Genomic DNA, 20358 nt, shown 5'->3' on the forward strand with positions numbered 1-20358 from the left:
CCTATTTCGGCTTATCTGCAGCTGCTGCTAGGTTCTTTGGAGTACTCTTCTATATTGTCTGTTCACAATCTGTTCGGTGTAATGGAGGTTTGAAATCTTTACTGATTTTTTTTTTTAAGCAATGTGGTAGCTCTTTAGGCCACTGTTTGTTAATCTTATCTGTCCTTTACCAGTATTAGATTGTTAATGTTAGAATATTTGCTATGCTCCAAAAAAGGGTTCAAATACATAAGTTGTTGGGTTTATTAAAGTTGGCTTGATTAAAGTAAGTAAAATAACTCTTCATCTGCTCTTTCCCCATTTAGGTTAGTATGCAGTCTAGTGTACTATGGTCTGACTCTAAGTGCAGGTGATCTTGGTGGCAAACTATATCTAAACGTAGCGCTATCTGGATTGGCAGAGTTGCCATCATATCCTATATGTCTCTTTCTCTTGAGTCATACTTGGTAAGCTGATTTTAAATGTTTCAAACAAATTTTCACTTTGCTATTTATAGTTTGCCTTTCTTTCAGATGTTTTTCTGTTTAAATTAGAATTTGCAGAGGTATTTTACCAGTTTGTATTTATGATGGAATGCTTATGTTTTTGCATCTCTGTAAATTATATCATTTATTTTATTAATTACTGTTGATAACACAGCATTATAATATTGTGCATCATTAAAATTAGGTGGGCCTGATGTCATTTTATAAACTGCCAAGTTATCTGGTGGCGTGTGTAGTTAGTGATATGATCTGCTTTCATGTGGCACAGTCCTATTAAACAGTAATTCTTGTATTTTGAGTCTCTAATAGTCCAGTTAGTGTAACAGTAATATTGACTTTAAAATCCTCTCTCATCTAGTACTAGGGGATCTGAAGAGATTTTTATGTATTCATCTGCAAAGGCCCACCAATTAGAAGATTTAGAAAATGTACTATTGATATTCAAAACATAGTGTAGAACTGCACAAAGGTATTTGAACTGTTCTGTTTTGTATTTATTATTCCATTAGGTCAGGTCGCAGACGAACACTAGCAGGATTCCTGTTTGTGGGAGGTACAGCTTGCCTTATCATCATATTGCTTCCAGAAAATAAAGGCAAGATAACTAATAATTATCATTTGATTGAAGGTCACTGAAATCAAATCTTTACAATTTACTTTTATACCTCTGAGTGATTTATCCTTCTATGAGAATTACTCATTTTTTGTTATTATGCCTCTGATGTTTCTTGTATATCCACAAACCTAGTACACTAATGGTTAATGTTTCAAGTTCATAGTTATGGAGTGGAAATGGGCAACTTTGCGACCTAGCAAGGAGGTTGCTGTAGTTGGCATGAACCCAAATGGTTCATTTCACCATGGTACCCTCCCTGCCACCCCCAATGCCTGTATTTGGCCCATAAACCTCTAAGCTCTTCCTCTCCATGTACCTTCCTAAATGTCTCTTAAATGCTGTAGTTGTATCTGCCTCGTTCACATCCTTTGGCATTGCATCCCAGGTGTTCACTACCCTCTGTGTAAAGAAGCTACCTCTTGAGTCTCTTTTAAATCAATCCCCTCTTAACTTGTATCAGTGACCTCTAGTTATGGATTTGCCAAACCTGGGGAAAATACTGACTGTCCACAATGTTAAATAGTATATTCCTTTACTCTTTCTACCAAAGTGCATGACCGCACACTTCCCTACACTGTATTTCATCTGCCACTTCATTGCTCGTACTCCCAATTTGCTCAGATCCTTATGCAGTCTCCCTGTTTCAATACTACCTATCCCTCCACATAATTTGTACAGTCCACAAACTTGTCCATGAAGCCATCATTCTGTCATCCTAATCATTGACATATAACATGAAAAGAAGCAATCCCAATACCAATCCCTGCAGTCACTGGCAGCCAACCTGTGAACCCCCCCCCCCCATTTATTCCCACTGTTTGCCTCCTGCCAGCCAACCAATTCAAGCTAGTATCTTTCCTGTAATACCATTGGCTCGTAGCTTAAGTAGCCTCGTGTAGCACCTTGTCAGACGCCTTCTGAAAATGAAAGTGCACAACATTATCTGATTCTCCTGTGTCTATCCTGCTTGTTACTACTTCGAAGAATTCGGACAGATTTGTCAGGCAAGATTTTCCCTTAAGGAAGCCATGCTGTCTCTGTCCTATTTTATCATGCACCTTCAAATACCCCAAAACTTCATCCTTAATAATGGACTCCAACGTCAGGAACTGGCCTAAATTTCCTTTCTTCTGCCTCCCTCCTTAGTGTGGAGTGACATTTGCAATTTTCTAGTCCTCTGAAACCATTCAGGAATCTAGTGATTTGTGGAAGATCATTACTAATGCCTCCACCATCTCCAGCTATCTCTTTCAGAACCCTGGAGTGTAATCAGACTGGTTCAGGTGAATTATCTACCTTCAGATTTTTTAGCTTTTCAAGCACCTTCTCTTTAATAATAGCATCTACACATTTCTGTCCCCGACACTCAAATTTCTGGCATAGGGCTTACAAGGATTACCACTTAGTAATAATGATCAGTTGGGCACAGAGGATCTGGATTTGCTGACAAGTGCCTTTTATTGGCTCAGTTCACAAGCACATGAATTTGCACAACTAGCTACCAGTGTGCAGACCTGTGAGTTTTCCCTACCTCTCCATGAACTGTCGAGGAAGTGAAAGGTTAATATCTGGGAAAAGCACCTACACTGCCCAGGTGATTCTCATAGCCCCAACGTGATCTCCACGTATCTGCTGTGGGCTCCTCCACATCTGTGACCGTTGGCCTCTGGAGAATTGCTACTGCTTGTGCTCCCAAATTCCTACATTTTTATTCCTTCTCATCAGATCAATATATTTTAGTTTTGTTGGCTCAAGGTCATCTGACTGACCTGTGTCAGCTCTCATCGGATGTAGCTCAGGGCTACAAGCTATATTGCTTCATGGCCTTTGCTTTCAACTTTGTGCCTTAGGTGACTTTTGTTCTATTCAACTGGCTCAAATTAGTTTAACTGGGTTACCCAGATACTGGGTTCACTTGACAAGATTGCTTCTGCAAATTTGTCATCTCGCACAAACAGTTTTTTAAATTTGAGAATGGTCTCTGGTATAGCAGAACATTAGCAGAAACTCTGTGTCCATGTTCAATTGCTCTGATTAAGTGACCCCAGAGCAAGGATCAGTTCTTCAAAGAGTTCACAAAATGGCTCCCTCCATTATTTTTCACTGTAGTTCTTTCTGGCCTACCTCTTCAAAGAAATTCAAACTCAAAATTAATACGTCAGAAGTTTTGAGTAACATCTTTTGTGTTCTATAAAATGAAAGCAGTTTCACTCGTAAAGATGACCTTTAGGATTAGAAACACAGAAAACCTACAGCACATACAGGCCCTTCAGCCCACAAAGCTGTGCTGAACATGTCTCTACCTTAGAAAAATAGAAGGCTATAGGTAAGCCTAGTAATATCTAAGCTCCATGTACCTATCCAAAAGTGTCTTAAAAGACCTATTGTATCCGCCTCCACCACCGTCGCCAGCAGCCCATTCCAAACACTCACCACTCTCTGCGTAATAAAAAAAAAACTTGCCCCGACATCTCTTTTGTACCTACTTCCAAGCACCTTAAAACTGCGCTGTCTCCTGCTAGCCACTTCAGCCTTGTGAAAAAGCCTCTGACTATCAAAATGATCAATGCCTATCATCATCTTATACACCTCTATCAGGTCACCTCTCATCCTCTGTCACTCCAAGGAGAAAAGACCGAGTTCACTCAACCTATTCTCATAAGGCATGCTCCTCAATTCAGGCAACATCCTTGTAAATCTTCTCAGCACCCTTTCTATGGTTTCCACATCCTTCCTACAATGAGGCGACCAGAACTGAGCACAGTACTCCAAGTGGGGTCTGACCAGGGTCCTATATAGCTACAACATTACCTCTCAGCTCCTAAACTCAATACCACGATTGATGAAGGCAAATGTAGTGTATTCCTTAACCACAGAATCACCCTGCGCAGCAGCTTTGAGTGTCCTATGGTCTCAGACCCCAAGATCCCTCTGATCCTCCACACTGCCAAGAGTCTTACCATTAATATTATATTCTGCCATCATATTTGAGCTACCAAAATGAACCACCTCACACTTATCTGGGTTGAACTCCATCTGCCACTTCTCAGCCCAGTTTTGCATCCTATCAATGTCCTGCTGTAACCTCTGACAGCCCTCCACACTATCCACAACACCTCCAACCTTTGTGTCATCAGCAAATTTACTAACCCATCCCTCCATTTCCTCATCCAGTTCATTTATAAAAATCAAGAAGAGTAGGGGTCCCAGAACAGATCCCTGAGGCACACCACTGGTCACCGACCTCCATGCAGAATATGACCTGTCTGGGATTGCTTCCCAACTATTCTAATCATCTAAAATATCATTCTAAATTTCTAGTTTAACGGCCTGCCAATGAGCAATTTACCCAAATACTTATTTGCATCTGAAATGTGGGCATTTTAGGTTGGGAATAGAGATGCACAGATTTCCATCACCTTGAATTCCACATGGCCACTTTCTCAAACCAATTCCATGGCAAACAGATGAGGAAACGATCTAAGAACACAGATAAACCAAATTTTTAAAAATTCATACTTGTCTTCCTTCAGAATATTCAAGTGTAGCAGCTACTCGGACAATCCAACACTGCTTAGAGACCAGTTAATCCAGGTTGACACGTCCTCCATAGAATCCAATAACAACGATGTTCAAAATTAAAGAAATGTATCAATCCTTTATTAAGAAACTAGCAAAACAATCTTGAAATGTTGAAACTAATGAAACTAAAACTTATGAAATCAAGCTAAATTAAATAGCCAACAAAATATCACCCGACCTACTCCATTGTTCTAATCAGGATGTCTCTAAAATACAGGAACGCGTAATTAAAACTCTTCACTTCTACCATGCCCCCACCCATGTGATTAACATAATAAATGTGCGACGCAGAATACAATGCAAATGGAAAAATACATGGCTCCTACTTTTTAATTATTATAATTAAGCCCCAAATTATTATTATAATATATAAATCACAAATACATACTACCAAAACACAGGAGCTGTGAAATCTTAACATTCACATAAATGTCCTTCTTTCAGATAAGTCATGCAACACTCATCTAGGCCAGAGGTTACCAGCACTTAGCCCAGTACAGAGTGAACTTTATCGCCACTCTCTGGTGAGGTAGAATCATGGAGCTTAGAGTTGCAGCTCCTCAAACCACTGTCTCCTGTCTGGTCTAGGTGAGATCTAGGCCCAGGGGTCCATAGACTCAATTTGGTTCAGAATGCTGACGCTTGCTTTTATTGTTTGCATGAGATGTGTTTTTTTTTCCCCTCTATTTCTCTGCACAGTGAGTGTGGGTCTTTTATTTTTATATATGGGGTTCTCTCCAGTTTCTTGCTTTACAGCTGCCTGTAAGCTGACAAATCTCAAGATAGTATAATTTATACATACTTTGATACTAAATAGTTTTTGAATCCTGTAGAAGACAGATCTTGAAGACAGACTATGTAACAGTTTCTTCCCCCAAGCTATCAGACTCCTCAATACCCAGAGCCTCGACTGACACTGCCCTATTATCCTGTTTATTATTTATTGTAATGCTTGCGCTGTTTTGTGCACTTTATGCAGTCCTGGGTAGGTCTGTAGTCTAGTGTAGTTTTTTTCCTCTTTTTTTATGTAGTTCAGTCTAGTTTTTGTACAGTGCCATGTAACACCATAGTCCTACAAAATATCGTCTCATTTTTACTATTTACTGTACCAGCAGTTTTAGTCAAAATGACAATAAAAGCGACTTGTTTATAGGCTAATCCAAACTCTTGGTCTTAGGCTTGATGCATACTGTCCCATATATACTTCTGTTTCTAGAAAAAACATGAATAATTCTTCCCTTAATTCATGAGTTTCAAGGCACTGTATCATCAACTATAAGTACAATATCTCCTTGCATCTTATACTTGACCATTTCTGATGTTGCTGTAGCTAAGGTTCCTGGACCTACCATTTCCAAAACAAGTTTGACACATATTAGTCTTGCTTCCATCTATGACAAGCATAAACATCTTCCTTTTGGAACTCTCTTAGTTGTAGAGGTGGTGAGGTGTTCATAAGCAACCAATGGTTGGGTGTTAACACTCCTAAATCATTGGGGTTGTCTGATTCTTTAGTAATCAGACAACCATTCATAATAGCTTGTACTTCCACCTTCATGGTAGAACTTGACCTTTGTTGACATTATTAATCTCTCCCATGCTCTTCCATGATGTGAAACAGCTGGGGTAGGGTTAAAAATCCACTTCATTTCTTTCTGAAGAAGTATGTCATTGATCTGTGAATGATTCCACTTCTCAGTGGCTTCACCCAATTCCAACAAAGTTATCAGAGCGCAATTCACAAATGTCTTCATCTTGCAATAAAGCATTGAAATGCTTTAACAAAGGAATCTGTATCTAAAGAAGATGACACTTCAATATGAATGTCTCGTATGCCTGGACAGGTAAATAATAAATCCATACCTCTTCACTGTATTCCTTCTGCTTTTCACCTCAAAAGATCCAAAGTAATCCAATCCTACACATGTAAACGGAAATTTGTCTGCAGACACCCCATCCAGAGATAGATCTGCCTTTTTGCTGCATCCTGGAACTGTGTGTAACCATTGACAAACAACACATCTGGATAAGATTCTTATAGCTGTACTGGTACTGGGAATCCAAAATTTTTGGTGCAACCTGGATAATGAGGTCAAAGATATAAAGATCCTTTGTCAGTATAACAGTACACTTGGACACTTCTGGCATAGTTGCCCTAGGAAGCCATCCACCAATTCTCAAGGCACCATCTTCAAGAACTGGATTAAGCTTGAAAATATTACTATTCCTTTCCTCACTTTCTCCTTTTGCAAACTAGAGAATTTATCTGGAAGTATCTTTCAAAATCCAAAAATCTCCAATTCAGCCTTTCTGAGCCTACACACTGAGAGACAATCTCAGCTGATCTGATCTTTGGTCTCCATCTCCTTCTGCCTCTTCCTTCCACCCCACTTTATCCTCCCCCACCCCTCAACCTTCTCCCCCATCCCTTTTCCTCCCCCCTTTCCTCCTCACCCTCTTTTTCCTCCCCCCCCCCCACCCCAAATCTAAGAATCCAGGCTACTATCTTCCTCAAACCTGTCCAAGATGAGAAGTGATGGATAATGTGTGTTACTGTATCCAACTCCTCTTCAATCTGCATAGCACTCACGAAGGCAATCTCCTTGAATTCTGGATCATCTGGCAGAAGTTCAGACTGAATGCATCATTGCATTCCCTATACTCTCTCCACAGAGGGAATACCTTCACCCAAATCATTTATATCTTCTGCTTTTTGTTCTTCTGGTAATACAGATAGCACACTAAGTCTGTTGCTTATCCACTTTGTGCGTCAAAAATTACCTTTAGCGCAAATGGATGCAAGGCATAATAAAGAGACACCAGTTTTTCATCAGAGGTCACTAACACCAGGCAGTCATCAGCATAGAGGCAATGCAAAACCTTATCTGCTGTCTTGTTGCTGAATTGTTCTTCATTGACTTATGTGCACTCCCTAAGTGCAAAATTGGCACAACTCAGTGATGAAGTTGCCCTTCAGCCCACAAAGCTGTACTGAGCATGTCCTTACCTTAGAAATTACCTGGGGTTACCAATAGCCCTCTATTTTTCTGAGCTCCATGTACCTGTCCAGGAGTCTTTTAAAAGACCCTATCGTATCCGCCTCCACCACTGTCGCTGGCAGCCCATCCCATGCACCTACCACTCTGTGTTTTAAAAAATAAACACTTGCTTCTGACATCTCCTCTGTATCTACTTCCAAGCACCTTAAAACTGTGCCCTCTCGTGCTAGTCATTTCAGCCCTGGGAAAAAGCCTCTGACTATCCACACAGTCAATGCCTTTCATCATCTTATACACCTCCATCAGGTCACCTCCAATCCAACTTCGCTCCCAGGAGAAAAGGTAGAATTCACGCAACCTATTCTCATTAGACATGCTCCCCAATCCAGGCAACATTTCAGAGTAGTAAAATATTTCAATTGATCACCTTTTCCTCTGAAGCATAGGATTAATTCAGAATTCCTCCCAATATTGTTTGGCCAAGCACATAACAGCCTTTGTGAATGCACATACACTAGTGAACTCATATGTGGCCACACTTCACACATTTGAAACATACAAAGCATTCTCATTTTAAACTGTATCAGAAGATTCCTTGCTCCAAAATATTAACGCCATAAGATAAAATTGAGGAAATGTGTTACTTTAAAACAAAAGAGCTGGAATTTGTGAGCTTGAACAACGGCTATTTGCAGTTTGAAGGCAAAAAGTAGAGGTGGCTTCACACAGATCCAGGAGTAAGTTTTAAAAATTAGCGCTTCTTAGCTGTTTATTCAGAGCTGGAATAGCAGCCAATCGGAGTTTGGGACTAATTAGCAAGGTCAAATTAAAAATAAGGAGAAGCAGAGTGGGCCAGTGTTAGAGTGGGGAGACTTTTGCCTTTGGCTCAACAGGCCTGGGCAATAAAAGCAGTGGGTGAGATACATACCTGGTAAGCTTTTTCTTACTCATTCTTTATCTGTAAGCGTGTAGTTAGGGCAAGAAGAATGGGCTCAAGGGCTGTGTTTTATTTTTTGTGTGATTTCAGAGAGACCTCCAGCCTCCCAGTAACCACATCTATACCAGATGCACTGAGCTGCAGCTCCTCAGAAAATGCCTTAAAGAACTGTGGCCGCAACTTGATGACCTTGCACTGATAAAAGAAACTGGAGGGAAATGGGCAGGTGGTACAGCATACCCTGTACCCTGTAACAAGTATACTGTGTTGAATATTGTTGCGGGAGGGAGAACTACCGGAGGAGCTGCAGTGATTGGGTCTCTGGTGTCTGGCTGAGAAGGGAAAGAGACAGAGGAAGAATACAGTGGTGATGAGAGATTCCATAGTTAGTTGAGTAGGTGGGAGAGTCTGTGGACATGACAGAGAGACCCAGATGGTATGTTGCCTCCCAGGTGCCAAGGTCAAGGGCAGTTCAGATAACGTCCATGACATTTTAAAGGGGGAGGGTGAGCAGCCAGATGTCTTGGTACATATTGGCACCGATGATGTAGAAAGGAAAAGAGAGGAGGTCCTAAAGAAAGAATTTAGAAAGCTGGAAAACTAAGGGATTACTAAGATTTTCTGATTTATTTTTAGATAATTGTTTCATGTCTTTTGAACAATTATCCAACAGATATAACTTGCCGAGATTTCATTTTTTTAGATATTTACAGATTAGACATTTTTTAAGTTCTGTACTCTCTACGTTTCCAAATTTTGTGCCTTCAGATACTTTGGAGAGTTTATTTGAATTAGACCCTTTTCAAAAAGGGCTTATTTCAAAACTTTATAATATTATTATGAAGATACGTTCAGAGCCTCTTTATAAGACTAAACAGGATTGGGAAAGAGAGCTTAGTTTTAGTATTTCTAGTTAGAATTGGGATAGAATTCTTCAATTAGTTAATACATCATCGTTATGTGCCAAACATTCACTAATACAATTTAAGGTCGTACATAGGGCCCATATGTCCAAGGATAAATTAGCTCATTTTTACTCTCATATAAGTCCTATTTGTGATAGATGTCATTCTGAAATTGCGTCTTTAACTCACATGTTTTGGTCGTGTTCATTTTTGGAGAAATATTGGAAAGATATTTTTGATATTATTTCTGCGGTTTTGAATATTGATTTACAACCTCATCCTATTACCGCAATTTTTGGTTTACCAATGTTAGATTCACTGCATTTATCTTCTTCAGCCCGTCGAATGATTGCATTTCTAACTCTGATGGCTAGAAGATCTATATTGTTGAATTGGAAAGAAATTGATCCTCCCACTGTATTTAATTGGTTCTCTCAAACTATGTTATATTTAAATTTAGAAAAAATTAGAAGTGGTACTTTTGAGACTTCTATTAAATTTGAAAAGTTATGGAGACCATTTATTCAACATTTTCATATGATGTAATATGACCCTGTGCCAAGTTCATTTGATTTCCCAGTTTTCAGCTTATGTATTTTGAGAGGACCGGAAGTGACGGCATTGATGAATACTTATTTTTGTGAGATATTATAAACAGCCTGTTTTTTTTTCCCTTCTTTTTTGTTTTTTTTTCTTTTATATTACTTATTAGTTATAGTTATTAGATTTGATTAGCTAGTTCTACATTATATAAATTTTTTTTTGTTTTTTTTTCTTTCTTTTTTCTGTTTTTTTTTATATTATACATTATGAAATATTTAGATTTACTATGTCCATACATATATCTTATGGCTTATGTCTTGGTAAACTCATTTATATTGTAACTATTATGTATGTTCTTTTTTTCATATGTAATGGAATGTCTATGTTGGTAATTTCTTTATCAATATATCATCTGTATTCTGTCCATATTACTAATATTAATAAAAAGATTTAGAAAGAAATCTGAAAAGCAGGACCTCCAGAGCAGCAATCCCCGGATTGCTGCCTGTGCCACTTGCCAGTGAGGGCAAGAATAGGATTTGGCTGATGGGTGCGTGGCTGAGGAACTGGTGCAGGAGCTAGCGTTTCAGATTTCTGGATCATTGGGATCCCTTCTGGGAAAGGTACAGTAGGACCTGTACAAAATGGACGGACTGTGCTTGAACCTGAGGGGAACCAATATCCTTGTGGGCAGATTTGAGAGAGCTGTTGGGGAGGGTTTAAACTAATTTGGCAGGGGAATGGGAGCCAGAATGATCGAGCTGATAATAGGGATATTGGATAACAAGCAGAAGCATGATACGGAGACTGTCAGGAAGGACAGGGATATGATGGGGCAAAATTGCCGTCAGGAATGCGTTGCAGTGTAACACACAATTGAAAAGAGTGACAAATACAGGGCTGGATGCATGCAGTACACAAAATAAGTTAAATGGTATTGTAGCACAGTTAGATATTGGCAGGTATAACATTGTGGTTATCACAACAGAGTGATGGCTGAAAGACAATTGTAGTTGGGAGCTTAATATCCAAGGATAACTAACTATCAAAAGGACAGGCAGTTAGGCAGAGGAGGAGAACTGACTGATCTCCTAAAAAAGAAATCAAATTTTTAACAAGAGTTGACATAGAATCAGAAGATGAAGATGTAGAAACTTTGTGGGTAGAGTTGTTGATTGGATTATTGATCTATTAGAGCTATTGATTATAGATCTATTGATAGAGAAACTGCTGGGAGTTATTTATAGACCTCCAAAAAGTAGCAAGGATGTGGTCTACACATTACAGTGGGAGATAGAAAAAGCATGTCAAAAAGGCAATGTTACGTTAGTCATGGGTGATTTCAATATGCAGATAGATTGGGAAAATCAAGTTGATGCAGATCCCAAGAGAGACAATTTGTGGGATGCCTCCGAGATGGCTGTTTGGAGCAGCTAGTGGTTGAGCCCACTAGGGGATCAGCAATTCTACATTGGGTGTTGTACAATAAACCGGATATTGTTAGGGAGCTTAAGGTAATGGCACCCTTAGAAACAGCAATCATAATATGATAGACTTCACCCTGCAATTTGAGAGGGAGAAGCTAAAGAAGGATGTATCAGTATTACACTGGAGTAAAAGGAATTACAGAGACAGGAAAAAGGAGCTGGCCAGAGTTGATTGGAAGGGGACTCTAGCAGTGATGATGTTAGAGCAGCAATGGCTAGAGTTTCTGGGAGCAATTCAGAAAGCGCAGGATAGATGCATCCCAACGATGAAGAAGTATTCTAAATGCAGGATGACACGACCATGGCAAACCTGCCCGGAAGTATATTGGTTTCCCTCAAGTTCTTCTCCAGAAGAGATCCCAATGATCCAGAATTCTGAAACCTTGCCCCCTTCACCAATTCCTCAGCCACGCATTAATCTGCCATATCATCCTATTGTCACCTTCACTGACCCATGATCTCATGAACAAACCATGCTGACTATTCCTGATTTGGCCTTGACTATCCAACTGCTAGTAGATCTTATCCTTCAGATTTCCCGCCGGTAGAATCCCTGCAATGTAAATCAAGCTCACTGGCCTATCCTTACTATCCTTAAACAATGGAATAATATCAGCCACTCTCCAATCTTCTTGCCCTTTACCAGTGGCTAATGACAAAGAAGTATCTTTAAGGGTCTCTGTGGCTTCTTCCCTGGCCTACCATAAGAGCCAGAGGTGAACTTGGTTACACCCTGGGGATATACCCTCCTCAATGTGCTTCAAGGCTGCAAATACTTACTTCATTAAATCATGAGTGCACTACTTATTAGCCTTAGTTCATTGCCAGCCATGATATTCTCCTTAGTAAGCAATGAGGAAAAATAGACATCTTAAAAATTTCAGCTGCCTCAATACATCTCGTCAGCCAGGCTTCCCTGAATTTGATCTGTTTACCCATCACCCTAACAGGAATATGCCGCCTGTAGACTCTTGATAAGGCTTTTTAAAAAGTCTCCTAACTGTTCCTTTGTGTTTAAATAGAATTTCCCAGTTAACGCCAGCTCAATCCTGCCTAATGCCCTCAAAGTTGGCACTGCTCCAATTCAAGACCTTAACCTGTGGTCTGCTCTACCTTTTTCATAACTATTTTAAAAGGAGTAGAATTGTTGTCACTGGAGTCGGTGCTCCACAACTGCCCTACTATTCTCATGATGAGGTGCAATTTCTCAACACATCTACTCCTCGAGTTCCCCCTGACTATTGGAGTTACAAAATAAAACCCAACTACAGAGACCATCCCCTTCTTTCTAAGCTCTACCCAAATAGCCTCATTAGATGAACCCCAAAGAATATCCCCTCTAAGCACTGTTACATCTTCCCTGAAAAAAGAAGCAACGCCACTCCACTCTTGCCTGTTCCCCTGTCACACCTGAAGCATCAGTATCCCAGAACATTGGGTTGTCAGTCCTACCCTTTTCTCAACCACGTTTCTGTTACGCCACAATATCCCAGCCCCAAGAGGCAATCCATGCCTTAGGTTCGTCTACCTCATGTTCAGCTATGTGCATTGAAACATGCAATTTAAAGCAGTGGTCCTATTTGCCCTTTTACTGTAAACATGGTTAACTGGGTTGCTGAACACACCCCTGTCTTTCCACTGACTTCGCTCACTTCAGTCCCACCCCACTGCCTATCCTGTTTAAACCGTCCCTGGTGGCAAAAGCAAACCTCGCTGCTAGGATACTGGAACCCTTTGATACAAATGCAACCGCCCTTTCTTGTACGGGTTACCTCTACTTATCATTAATACAATCGGGGAGGAGGTACAAGAGCCTGAAGACCCACACTCAACATTTAGGAGCAGCAAGTTCTGCTCTGCCATCAAAGTTCTCAGCAGTCCATAAACACCTCACTACTCTTCTCTTGCACTTTATTTATTTTTATTATAATTTGTGTAAGTTTTTTCTCGCACTGTGCTGCTGCCACAAAAAAAAAACAAATTGCATGACATATCTCAAGATTCAAGATCGGTTAATGTCATTTCCAGTACACAAGTATAAAGAACAAGATAATTGTTACTCCAGATCCAATGCAGCACAAAAACACAATAAGATAAATAACATAATAATAAAAACACAATATATATATTAAGATAGCTTTTACATTGATTGTACAGTATATACATAAAGTGACACTGGGTATAGAAGTGTCGGTACATGAGGTGACTCTGGCAGGAAATGCTAAAGTAGTGTTGGTTGTGGGGGTGTTGATCAGCCTTGAGGTTTGGGGAAAGTAAATGTTTTGAGTTTGAGACAGAGCCTGCACCCTGATGGGAGTAGGACAAGAAATTCATGAGCAGGGTGGGCGGGATCCTTCATGATGGTGCTGGCCTTTATTTGACATCTTTTGAATATATGTCCCTGATGACGGATAGGTTGGTGCCGGTGATTGTCCGGGTAGTTTTGACTGTCCATCGTAGAGCCTTCCTGTCTGCTGCACTTTTTTTGTACCATGCAGTGACGCAGCAAGTTAGGATGCTCTCTAATGTGCATCTGTATAAGGATGTGAGTATTAATGTGCATTGTCCAGCTCTCTTCAACCTCCAAATAGAGGTATGGGTGAGCTTTCCTGATTGCGTAGAATGTGTTCTGGGACCATGAGAGGTTGTGCAAGTGCGCACTCTCAGGAGTTTGAAACTGCTTGCAATTTCCACTGCTGTGCCACAGATGTAAAGGGGTGTGAACTCAATAATCATCTCCTTTGTCTTGTTGACATTGAGGAAGAGGTTATTTGTCTGGCACCAGGCCTGGAGCTCTTCCACCTCTTCTCTGTAGGCAGTCTCATCAATGGTGTTGCTCATCGGCGAGCTTGACAAAGTGATCACTCGGCTGTGCAGTCACGTGTGAGCAGAATGTACAGCAATCGGCTCAGCACACAGCCCTGGGGGGTACCCGCATTGAGGATAATGGCAAGGGAGGAGCAGTTGTGCAGTTTCTATCTGAGGTCTGGTCATCAGGAAGCCCATCACTCAATGGCACAGTGGTGTGTTTAGACCGAGGAGTAGGAATAGTGTTGAATGCAGAACTGAAATCCAGAAATAACATTCTGACAAAAGTGGCCATGATTTCCAAGTGTGTCCGGGCCAGGTACATGACAGATGTTACGGCATCTGTCAAAGAGTGGTTCTGTCATTATGCTTATTGGTGAATGTCCAATGTGGCAGGAATGGAGTTTTTAATGTGTGCCATTACCAGCCGCTCAAAGCACTTCATGATGATTGGCATCAGTGCCACGAGGCAGTACGTTCTAATGGTGTAGAGTCTTTGGTATGGATATGATGGTGGCTGATCTGAGGCATGTTGGCACAGCAGCTGGGATGAATGGATTGTTGAAGATGTCAGTGCATGCTCTGAGTGCTTGGCCTAGGCCGTTATCTGGTCTAGCCATCCTACAGGGGTTAAGTCTCTGCAGAGTACTTCTCACGTTGCTGCTGTGACGGACAGACATTTGCTGCTCAACTGGAAAAGGGAATGGCTTTTGTGTCTGGCATTATGTTGCATGTCTGGAAATAGGCATAAAAGTCGTTTAGAGCGTCAGGGAGGGAGTCGTCACTGGTACAGTTGATACTGATTTTCCTTGTTTAGCCAGTAATGCCCTTGATGCCCGGTCACATTCACTGGAGATTGTTATTGACAAGTGTTCCTGAATTTTTTTTTGTGGGTGGTCTTTGAACTTGTGTTGCTTAAAATGCAGCTTCTCATGGCTGCTCTGAGAGCTGTTCTGTCACCAGACTTGAAGACAGTGTGCTGGGCTTTTAGTAGGATGTACATCTCAGTGTTCATTACCAGTTTCTGGTTGAGGTATGAGGTAACCATTTTTGAGGTACCAACATCATCTGCATTCTTACTGATGTATTTAGTGACAGATGAGGCATATTCGTCAGTCTGTGGCTTTGTAGCATTTATGTAAATGATTTGGAAGAATGTAGATAGCACGATCAGCAGGTTTACTGATAGTAAATTAGCAGTTTTTTGTCAATATTGAAGCGGGTTGGCATGTATCTACAAGATTATGAGAGGCTTAGATAGGGTGGATAGTCAGTACCTGTTTCCCAGGGCATGAATAGCAAACACCAGAGGGCATATGTACAAAATTAAGGGAGGGAAGTTTAGGGGAGACATCAGGGGTAAGTTTTTTACACAGGGGTTGTCAGTGCCTGGAATGACTTGCCAGGGATGGTGGTGGAGGCTAAGGCATTAGGGGTATTTAAGAGCCTCTTGGACAGTCACATAGATTAAAGAAAAATGGAGGGTTATGGGGTCGTGAGGGTTTAGTACTTTTTTTAAGGATTATATGGGTTGGCACAAAATGGAGGGCTGAAGGGCCTGTACTGTGTAGTAGTGTTCTATGGAAATGCAGAGAGATCTTGATCATTTCGCGAAATAAGCTGAGGAATAGCAAATGGATTTCAACTTGGATAAGTGTGAGGCGATGCATTTTCCACAGTCAAAATTGGATAGGACTTGTATAGTGAATGGCAGGTGATGTGGGACTAGGAGTGCAGTGCACAGTTCACTGAAAATGGCTTTGCTGGTAGACAGGATGATAAACACTGCTGCCTATGCCTTTAGCTGCTGCTGCCATCCAGTCATGGGATGGATGGTGAAACCCTCAGGCTGGAGCATTGTATCTGAACTATATATGAATCCCTAATATCCCTCTGGTACTGCAGTTTTCATCTGCAGTCTTCAAGAAAGAAGAGTTTACGTTGCACAGAAAATAACACTTACAATGTCTTGGGAGGTTCTATAACACTTCTTATTTTGCTGTCACTGCTGTGAAAGCCATACAGTGGTTCTCTCCAAAGCAATAGGAGTCTAAATCAATTACTGCCAGTGCTAAAATCTACGTCAGTGCTAAAATCTACTTCACTGCCCCAAGCAAAGAGGCTCTGTGTGACAGGAAATTACACGAAAATCCAAATTTGGATGGGACTGGAATGTAAAAGAAAGCTGAATTGGAAAGGGTGAAAGCAATTGAAACAATAAAAGGAACAAAAATGGAGTCTTTACCAAATGGTATTCAACTAAATACAAAGAGTACAATGAAATAGGCAATGCTACTGGTGAACAAATAGAAAAATTAACTTGTGCATTAGGACTGGAAAGAATCTGGATCATTGGGACCTCTTTTGGGGCAGGTGAGACCTGTACAAAAAGGACGGGTTGCACTTGAATCCTAGGGGGACCAATATCCTAGCGGGGAGATTTGCGAAGGCTACTGGGGAGGCTTTAAACTAGAATGGTTGGGGGGGAATCAATTTGAAGAGTCTAGAAGGGTGAAGGTTACTTCACAAATAGAGAAAGCTAGTAGACAGTGTGTGAGGGAGGATAGGCAGGTGACAGAGAAGGGGAGCGCTCAGACCGAAGATGTAGGGGAGAAGGAAGAAAAAGATAATAAACTTGTTTGCACCGTTAGGGATAAACAGAGAGTAAGAGGTGGAAAGTTTCTTAAATGCATTTATTTTAATGCTACGAGCATTGTAAAAAAGGTGGATGTGCTTAGAGCATGGATTGATACATGGAAATATGATGTTGTAGCTATTAGTGAAACATGGTTGCAGGAGGAGTGTGATTAGCAACTAAATATTCCTGCATTTCATTGCTTCAGATGTGATAGAATTGGAGGGGCAAGAGGGGGAGGTTTTGCATTGCTTGTCAGAGAAAATATTACAGTGGTGCTTTGCCAGGATAGATTAGAGGGCTCGTCTAGGGAGGCCATTTGGGTGGAATTGAGAAATGGGAAAGGTGTAGTAACACTTATAGGAGTGTATTATAGACCACCTAATGGGGAGCGAGAATTGGAGGAGCAAATTTGCAAGGGGATAGCAGATATTTGTAGTAAGCACAGGGTTGTGATTGTGGGAGATTTTAATTTTCCACACGTAGACTGGGAAGCCCATTCTGTAAAAGGGCTGGATGGTTTGGAGTTTGTAAAATGTGTGCAGGATAGTTTTTTGCAGCAATACATAGAGGTACAAACTAGAGAAGGGGCAGTGTTGGATCTCTTGTTAGGGAATGAAATAGGTCAAGTGACAGAGTTATGTGTTGGGGAGCGCTTCAGGTCCAGTGATCACAATGCCATTAGTTTCAATATAATTATGGAGAAGGATCGGACTGGACCTAGGGTTGAGATTTTTGATTGGAGAAAGGCAAACTTTGAGGAGATGCAAAAGGATTTAGGAGTGGATTGGGACAATTTGTTTTGTGGGAAGGATGTAATAGAGAAATGGACGTCATCAAAAGGTGAAATTTTGAGGGTACAGAATCTTTGTTCCTGTTAGGTTGAAAGGAAAGGTTAAAAGTTTGAGAGAGCCATGGTTTTCAAGGGATATTGGAAACATGGTTCGAAAAAAGAGTGAGATCTACAATAAATATAGGCAGCATGGAGTAAATAAGGTTCTTCAGGAATATAAAGAATGTAAAAAGAATCTTAAGAAAGAAATTAGAAAAGCTAAAAGAAGATATGAGGTTGCTTTGGCAAGTAAGGTGAAAATAAATCCAAATGGTTTCTACAGTTATTTTAATAGCAAAAGGATAGTGAGGGATAAAATTGGTTCCTTAGAGAATCAGAGTGGACAGCTATGTGTGGAACCAAAAGAGATGGGGGAGATTTTGAACAATTTCTTTTCTTTGGTATTCACTAAGGAGAAGGATATTGAATTGTGTAAGGTAAGGGAAACAAGTAGGGTAGTTATTGTAACTATGATGATTAAAGAAGAGGAAGTACTGATGCTTTTAAAGAATATAAAAGTGGATAAATCTCCGGGTCCTGACAGGATATTCCCTAGGACCTTGAGGGAAGTTAGTGTAGAAATAGCAGGGGCTCTGACAGAAATATTTCAAATGTCATTAGAAATGGGGATGGTGCAGGAGGATTGTCGTATTGCTCACGTGGTTCCATTGTTTAAAAAAGGTTCTAAGTGTAAACCTGGCAATTATCAGCCTTCAAGTTTGATGTCAGTGGTGGGTAAATTAATGGAAAGTATTCTTAGAGATGGTATATATAATTATCTGGATAGACAGGGTCTGATTAGGAACAGTCAAGATGGATTTATGGGTGGAAGGTCATGCTTGACAAATCCTATTGAATTTTTTGAAGAGGTTACTAGGAAAGTTGATGAGGTTAAAGCAGTGGATGTTGTCTATATGGACTTCAGTAAGGCCTTTGACAAGGTTCAGCATGGAAGGTTAGTTAGGAAGGTTCAATCGTTAGGTATTAATATTGAAGTAGTAAAATGGATTCAACAGTGGCTGGATGAGAGATGCCAGAGAGTAGTGGTGAATAACTGTTTGTCAGGTTGGAGGCCGGTGACTAGCGGTGTGCCTCAGGGATCTGTACTGGGTCCAATGTTGTTTGTCATGTACATTAATGATGTGGGTGATGGGGTGGTAAATTGGATTAGTAAGTATGCAGATGATACTAAGGTAGGTGGCGTTGTGGATAATGAAGTAGGTTTTCAAGGCTTGCAGAGAGATTTAGGCCAGTTGAAGAGTGGGCTGAAAGATGGCAGATGGAGTTTAATGTTGATAAGTGTGAAATGCTACATTTTGGTAGGACTAATCAAAATAGGACATACATGGTAAATGGTAGGGCATTGAAGAATGCAGTAGAACAGTGATCTAGGAATAGTGGTGCATAGTTCCCTGAAGGTGGAATCTTATGTGGATAGGGTGGTGAAGAAAGCTTTTGGTATGTTGGCCTTTATAAATCAGAGCATTGAGTATAGGAGTTGGGATGTAATGTTAAAATTGTACAAGGCATTAGTGAGGCCAAATTTGGAGTATTATGTACAGTTCTGGTCACCTAGGAAAGATGTCAACAAAATAGAGAGAGTACAGAGGAGATTTACTAGAATATTACCTGGGTTTCAGCACCTAAGTTACAGAGAAAGGTTGAACAAGTTAGGTCTTTATTCTTTGGAGCGTAGAAAGTTGAGGGGGGACTTGATAGAGGTATTTAAAATTATGAGGGGGATAGATAGAGTTGACATGGATAGGCTTTTTCCATTGAGAGTAGGGGAGATTCAAGCAAGAGGACATGATTTGGGAGTTAGGGGGCAAAGGTTTAAGGTTTAAAAATTTCTTTACTCAGACAGTGGTAGCTGTGTGGAATGAGCTACCAGTAGAAGTGGTAGAGACAGGTATAATTTTGTCATTTAAAAGAAAATTGGATAGGTATATGGATAGGAAAGGAATGGAGGGTTATGGGCTGAGTGCAGGTTGGTGGGACTAGGTGAGAGTAAGCGTTCGGCACGGACTAGAAGGGCCGAGATGGCCTGTTTCCGTGCTGTAATTGTTATATGGTTATATGTTATATGGAATGTTTCTAGATCTTGCAATTAAGAGAGAAGGGATTTTTTTTTTTAAAAAAAAGAAATTGGTGGACAAATATTAGTTACACAAAAAACCACTGAAGAGTTGGCAACCCACATTATTTGGGTTGTACTAAAGAAACATCCAAACACTTTGGCAAATAGGAAAAACACAAATTTATGACAATTGCAAACACACTAGGCTGTAGCCATGGGAATTTTCAATTACTCAAACATAAACTAGGATTCACTCAGTGTTTTCTTCAATGTATAAATGGCACTGAATTCCTAACTTGTATTCTGGAGAACTTTTATCTGGTATATAGTAAGACCAAGTTAACGGAGGATAAGCGGGATGCTTATTTTTGGTGATGGTCAGAATTTGATTAAGTTCAGAAAAGGACAGATGCATATAATAGTTGTGAAATCGGAATTTACACCAGACTGAG

At 40.4% G+C, this 20358-nt stretch overlaps 1 protein-coding gene across 6 annotated transcripts in view; it reads left to right on the forward strand.

Moving 5' to 3' along the window:
• Nucleotides 1-20358, forward strand: part of LOC132393290 (solute carrier family 22 member 15-like) — a 78873-nt gene that overhangs the window by 33164 nt on the left and 25351 nt on the right. For all 6 annotated transcript variants that reach the window (XR_009511821.1, XM_059968334.1, XM_059968333.1 and 3 more), the window contains 2 exons: nt 306-446; nt 995-1080. Coding sequence is in view for 5 of the 6 variants with exons in the window: in XM_059968334.1 (XP_059824317.1) it covers nt 306-446; nt 995-1080 (227 nt within the window). In the remaining variant the exon portion in view is untranslated. The remainder of the gene's footprint in view (nt 1-305; nt 447-994; nt 1081-20358) is intronic.

Source organism: Hypanus sabinus, chromosome 4 (genome assembly GCF_030144855.1).
Source record: "Hypanus sabinus isolate sHypSab1 chromosome 4, sHypSab1.hap1, whole genome shotgun sequence".
NCBI classification, from domain to species: Eukaryota; Metazoa; Chordata; class Chondrichthyes; order Myliobatiformes; family Dasyatidae; genus Hypanus; species Hypanus sabinus.